The sequence below is a fragment of the Coenobita brevimanus genome, chromosome 74, assembly GCF_032717465.1.
Source record: "Coenobita brevimanus isolate Jiangsu-jjx chromosome 74, ASM3271746v2, whole genome shotgun sequence".
Taxonomy (NCBI): Eukaryota; Metazoa; Arthropoda; class Malacostraca; order Decapoda; family Coenobitidae; genus Coenobita; species Coenobita brevimanus.
In genome coordinates this window covers 16,427,650-16,435,009 of record NC_137027.1, presented here as the reverse complement: position 1 = coordinate 16,435,009, position 7,360 = coordinate 16,427,650, and the positions used below count along the sequence as shown (strand labels likewise).

General features: G+C 39.1%; 1 protein-coding gene across 1 annotated transcript in view; it reads right to left on the bottom strand.

Moving 5' to 3' along the window:
• Nucleotides 1-624: 624 nt before the first annotated feature.
• Nucleotides 625-7,360, bottom strand: part of LOC145407787 (aminopeptidase N-like) — a 364,550-nt gene continuing 357,814 nt past the window's right edge. The window contains exon 16 of the mRNA XM_080278651.1: nucleotides 625-786. Within this exon, the coding sequence (XP_080134777.1) occupies nucleotides 625-786 (162 nt within the window). The remainder of the gene's footprint in view (nucleotides 787-7,360) is intronic.

The following is a 7,360-nucleotide window of genomic DNA, read 5'->3' as shown; positions in this document are numbered from 1 at the left end:
TCCTAGCAGAAAAACCTCAATCCCTTTAAAGAATTAAAAACGCACTTTTATCCCTTTTGATGTAAATACAGCTATTTAATGACATAAGCAAGTGCAGTATAACATGTAATTAAGAGATCTTTATTGCGTAGTTCATGATAAACAGATTTGTTCTTTTTTTTACAAGCAGTCATGAGTCTGATGAATCCGTGTCTGCTTTCATGCTTTCCGCCTTTCATATGCATCAAGAAATATTCTGTGGAGCCTACCTTCCCCTTTGAGATCCCAGTATTATGAATGTAGTTACAGGTAGTTTGTTAAGTAACATTACTGAATTTCATTCCAATCAGGCTTTAGACCAATATTTACAAACAAACGTATGAACAATAACTTTTTTTTTTTTTTCAAATCTTCGTTCGCATGAAATGAAACTATTATAAGACTTGACCCTCCTTTTTTTGTCCTTCTTGCAGTAGCATAGTTCATGATAATTTTCCTCTCGTGATTACCGTTTGTATTTTATTTTTTAGAAACATGACATATGGGAAGTTTTTCACTTCATGTTCATTTATAAAAAGAAAAAATTATGACACCCAATTGACCATAAAATTGTTTGTGAATCTCGGCCTAGGATATCCCAGTGGTCTAACTGTTCCCTGAGTATCCATTGTCATCAAGCCAGTGGAGAATGACGTCGTAACTGCGACTCATCCATTTGATGTTGCTGTCAGTGTTGACCAGTGCTTCTTTAACAGTGTAACTCACGACCTCGAGCGAATCCTGGTGATCCAAGTAGAACTGTTCCAACTGGGAGGAGTGAGAAGGGAGAAGATTAGATTAAAGTGCCAGAGGTGTTGGTGGTAAGGGCTGTGATGGTGACTGATACACTTTGAGATTTTGGGGGTAGAGGCAGTGATAACGATTGTGGTGGTGGCTGCAGCATAAGCAGTAGCAGTTGTGGTATGGTTTGCAAAGATAATAATTGTGGAGGTGGTTGTGGTAAAGGTTCTGGTGGTGTTTGTTGAAATTGTGATAGAACTGTAATGGTGGTTGTGGTGAGGGCTGTGGTTGTTGTAGTATAAGTTTTAGTGGTAGGCTGTATGACATGATGGTTGTGGTAGAGGGTACTGCGAGAGTTGTGATAAGGGTTGAGGTAGAGGTTGTGGAGATGGCTATGGTAATGTTAGTGATTGTGAAAATGGAGTTGTTAGAAGTTATGGAGATGTTTGTGGTAAAGTCTGTGATAGTGGTTGTGGAAGAGGTTTTGGTGGTGTATTAGCAGTGTTAAGGCTGTGGCAGAAATTATGGTGGTTATTGTGGCAAGGACTGTGGCTGTGCACAGTAGAGGGTGTCATGCGAAAACGCTGGCAGGGACTGTGGCGGTGGCGTATTTGCAGCTATGGGCATGTTTGTGGTACAGGTGGTGCTGATGGTTGCCGTAGTGGGTTTGCCGGAATAGACTGCCTCTCGACCCGTCATATATATAACTATAGAAAAAAAGTGGAGTACCGAACGTTCGTTTTTTTTTTATTTTTATGTCCGACTCTGGGCATAGGCTTCACAGCCTGCTATCAAGGCCCAGCAGTCCTCCTACATACCATACACCTCTACATGTCACCACTTCGGCGCTAACACCCACCGTCCATATTGAATACATACTACTGTGAGAGTGAATGGAGATTTGAGTGATGAGTTTTCCGTGAATGTTGGTGTGCATCAGGGGTCAGTCTTGAGTCCCATGTTGTTTATCATGGTACTTGAAGCCCTTTCACGTGACTTTATAAACGGACTCCCATGGGAGTTGTTGTATGCTGATGATTTGGTGTTGATTGCAGAGAATGAAAGGGAGGCGGAGGAAATGTTTAGTGGAGAGATGGTATGGGGCAAAAGGGTTTAAGGGTAAAAGCAGATAAAACAAAAGTGATGATACCTAGGGTTGGTGGCGGTACTGTCAAAAATGAGGGTGAGTGGCCATGTGCAGTTTGCCACAAGTGCGTGGGAAGTAATTCCATCATGTGCGGTGTGTGTGATAAATGGGTGCATAAGAGATGTAGTGGTATCAGAGGTAGACTGCGAGATAATGCTGATTTTATGTGTACGGCGTGCCGGGGTGAGCAGGTGGAGATTGTCAGACGTGAAAGGATTGAACTTGCTGGTGAATCTCTTGAGTGTGTGGAAGAGTTTTGTTATTTGGGAGACATGTTGTGTGCTGGAGGTGGGGCTGGAGCTAGCTCGGTGGCTAGGGTGAGAAGTGGTTGGAAGAAGTTCAGGGAGCTCTTGCCTCTCCTGACATTGAGAGGGCTCTCCCTACGTGCTAAGGGGTTTTTCTATGCAGCATGTGTTAGGAGTGTAATGCTGTATGGCAGTGAGACCTGGGCAGTGAAGGAGGAAGATATTCGCCGGCTCAGACGTACAGAAATGACAATGATTAGGTGGATGTGCAGTGCGTCCCTGCGACCAAGGCCTGGAGGGGCTGGGTTTACAATGGAAGAGTTGAGAGGTAGGATGGGACTGGAGTGTATTGCTGTTGTGATGAGGAGAGGTAGATTGAGGTGGTTTGGACATGTGGAGAGGATGGGGGATGATAATTGGGTGAGGAAGGTGAGAAGTGTTAATATTGGGGGTGGGGTTATGAGGGGTAGACCGAGAAAGACATGGGACGAGGTCATTAAGTGTGCCCTTAGGGTTAAGGGACTGAACAGGGAGGCTGCAATGGATCGTGCAGCGTGGCCAGCCGCCATTAGGTGACCAAGGCCGACACATGCAAGCATATTGGAGCCTTTAAAAACGAAAACGATATATATATATATATATATATATATATATATATATATATATATATATATATATATATATATATATATATATATATATATATAGTACATTTATATACATCTATATATACAGTATATATATATTTCTCCTTTCTCTGAAATCTCCATTCTAGGAGATTTCAATGTTCACCACCATCTTTGGCTCTCCTCTCCTTTCACAGATCCACCTGGTGAACAAGCCTACATCTTTTCTATCCTTAATGACCTAGAGCAGCTTGTACAGCACCCTACCCGTATCCCTGACTGCCTTGGAGAGAGCTCCAACATACTTGACCTCTTCCTCACAACTAATCCTTCTGCTTACTCTGTTAATCTTTTCTCTCCGTTGGGCTCCTCCGATTACAACCTTATTACCTTAACCTGTCCTATCACTCCGGTACGGCCTGTGGACCCTCCAGGGAAACGTCGTCTGTGGCATTTTGGAGCTGCGGACTGGGAGGCCCTCAGGCAGTACTTCTTTGATTTTCCCTGGAATGATTATTGCTTCCATGGCCGGGAGCCATCTGAGTGTGCCTTGCGCATTACGAAGGTTATTCTCTCAGGCATGGAAGCATACATTCCTTTCTCATATCCTTTGACTAACGCAAGAAAGCCTTGGTTTAATCACGCTTGTTCTAATGCTGTCTGCAACAAGGAGAGGGCCTACAAAAGGTACCGGAGCCAACCCACCCCTGAATCACATCATCTTTACGTTTCTGCCCGGAATCATGCTGTCTGTTCTTCGCTCTACTAAAAATAATTTCATCCATACTAAATGCTCTCAACTCTCCAACTCCAGTTCTTCCCGCTCCTTCTGGCACCTTGCCAAAAATCTTTCTAACAACTTTACCTCATCATCCTTCCCTCCTCTTTTCTACTCTGATGATTCTGTAGCTATTTCTTCTACTGATAAAGCAGATCTCTTCGCACAGACTTTCTCCTCCAATTCCACCTCAGACGATTCCGGTGCTGTTCCTCCATCACTTCCCCCCTCTGACTTCCTCATGGGTGACATTAAAATTTCTTCAGTTGTATTTTCTGCCATCACTGGCCTCAGTACTAACAAGGCATATGGGCCTGATGGGGTCCCTCCTGTTGTTCTCAAGAACTGTGCTTCTGTGCTTACACCCTGCCTAGGCAAACTCTTTTGCCTTTGTCTGTCAACTTGTACCTTTCCTTCTTGCTGGAAGTTTGCTCTCATTCAGCCATTCCCAAAGAAGGGTGACCACTCCCAACCCTCCAACTATCGTCCAATTGCTTTAACGTCCTGTATTTCAAAAGTTTTCGAATCAGTTCTCAGTAGAAAAATTTTAAGGCATCGTCAGTACGGGTTCCGTCAGGGACGCTCCACTGGCAATCTTCTCACCTACCTTTCAGACTCCTGGTCATCCTCCTTTCGGGACTTTGGCGAAAGCTTTGCCATTGTACTTGACATCTCAAAGGCTTTCGATCGATTCTGGCATAAATCTTTAATTTCCAAACTGCCCTCCTACAGTTTATATCCTTCTATCTGTGCCTTCATCGCTAGCTTCCTTTCTGGTCGTTCTATAGCCGCTGTTGTAGACGGCCATCGTTCTTCATCTAGATCTATCAACAGTGGTGTTCCTCAGGGCTCTGTCCTATCACCAACTCTCTTCCTTTTATTCATCAATAAACTTCTAAGCTGTACATCTAACCCTATCCACTCATACGCTGATGACTCCACCCTTCACCTTTCCATTCGGTTCCCGCAACGCCCATCTCAACAGTTACTTCAACAAACAAGGGATGAGGCTATGGCACACTTAATGTCTGACTTGGCTCGTATCTCTGACTGGGGTAAAAATAATATGGTTGTTTTTAATGCATCTAAGACTCAGTTCTTACACCTATCAACCCGACAAAATCTTCCACAGGTATACCCACTAATGTTTAATAATATTCAGCTTAATCCTGCATAATCCTTGAACATGCTTGGGGTTTCATTTACTCGGGACTTATCTTGGAATGATCATATTACATCTCTTGTAAAATCTGCTTCCAAGAGATTGGGTGTGCTAAGCCGACTCCACTCTTTCTTTACCCCTGCACAATTGTTGACTCTATATAGGGGTTTTATCCACCCCTGTGTGGAGTACAACTCTCATGTGTGGAGAGGCTCCCCACATACAGCTCTTCTCAATAGGGTGGAGTCAAAGGCTTTTCGTCTCATTAACTCTCCTCCTCTTACTGACTCCCTTCAACCTCTGTCTCTTCGCCGCACTGTTGCATCTTTATCTCTTTTCTCTCGCTACTTTAATGGTCACTGCTCCTCTGAACTGTCTGCTTGCATTCCTCCACCTCTTCGACTGGCGCGTAGCACCAGTCTGGCAGCAAACTCTCATCCCTTTTCTGTCCAACTCTCTAATGCAAGAGTTAACCGTTACTCCCAGTCTTTCATTTATGCAACAGGTCAGCTCTGGAACTGTCTCCCTCTGTCTGTATTTCCTGCTGCCTATGATCTCCAGTCTTTCAAACGCAGTGTCCAGGCATCTCAAAATGATCGGATCTTGAATTTGGCTCTCTATTATATTTTGTTTTTCTCCTGGAGGGAACTGTTACTGCGGGCTCATGGCCTTTGGTTCCTTCTTCCTCGCATAAAATATATATATATATATATATATATATATATATATATATATATACACATAGGTATATATTTATATATTTACCTATATATATATATATATGCATATATATATATATATATATATATATATATATATTTATGTGAATATATTATGTATATACATACATATATATACACACACACACACACACACATATATATATATATATATATATATATATATATATATATATATATATATATATATATATATATATATATACATATATGTATACATACATACATACATATATATATACCTATATACAGTATACATATATATATATACATATATAGATATATATAAATATATATATATAAAAATATATATATATATATATAATATATATATATATCACTCAGAACCACACACACACACACACACACACACACACACACACACACACACACATATATATATATATATATATATATATATATATATATATATATATATACCTACACACACACACACACACACACACACACACACATATATATATATATATATATATATATATATATATATATATATATATATATATATATATATATATATATATATATATATATATATATATTAGTGGTATGTGGTGCGACCAACATCCACTCACTTGATGTAGTGCTACCCACTTCTTCCTTAACCTTTATCATTCTTTTTCTGTGCCTGCCCTCCTATCTTCCTATTTCTCCCATCCTTCCTGTCACTACTTAATGCTTTTCTTTCCGTCACAGTTGGCTTTACATTCAGTGACAAGCCAGATGGTTTCCTGTAAGCCGAGAAACCATTTACAAGGCTGGTTGGTAACCATATAACCAAACCATACGTGCTCCCTACGTGTCAAGTGCGTTGGTGGAGGGTTAGTGCCCCTCCCTATAAAACAAATAACTCAGAGTCAAATAGCCACCCCGTACAGGATTATGGCGTCTGGCAATAGATAGACAGATAGATAGATATATAAATATGTTCCATTGGAGCCCGGTGTCCGGAATATTGGACAGAACTGGGATTTTTCAAGTCTTTGTAAAGTAGGGAACCCCCAGGTAAGGACCTATGAGCTTCGCGGCGATGAGCCGATAAGCGGAGGGCGTTACGCACAGTGCCCACCCAGCGCCATGCCTCGCCCTACACCCCAATGGGTTAATGGCTGGAAAACCTATTAGTCTCATTAACTCATTGGAGCCGGGTGACCGGAATATTGGACAGAACTGGGATTTTTCAAGTCTTTGAAAAGTATGGAACCCCCGGGTAGGGACCTATCAGCTTCACGACTATGAGCCAATAGGCGGATGGCAGCACGCTTACTACCCACCCAGCGCCATGCCTCGCCCAGCACATCTTGGATCCAATAATACATATATATATATATATATATATATATATATATATATAGACATACATACACAAATAAAAATATATATATATATATATACATACATATATATATATAGTATATATATATATATATATATATATATATATATATATATATATATATATGTACATATATATATATATACATATCTATACATATATATACATCTATATACATATATATAAAGACAAATATATATACAAATATATAGATTTATATATATATATATATATATATATATATATATATATATATATATATATATATATATATATATATAATTATATGTACCAGGTATATATATATCTATAAATATGTACATATATATACATACATACAGTATATATATATATATATATATATATATATATATATATATATATATATATATATATATATATAAATAAATAATTATATGTACCAGGTATATATATACATCTATAAACATATACATATACATATATATACATATATATATATATATATATATATATATATATATATATATATATATATATATATATATATATATATATATATATATA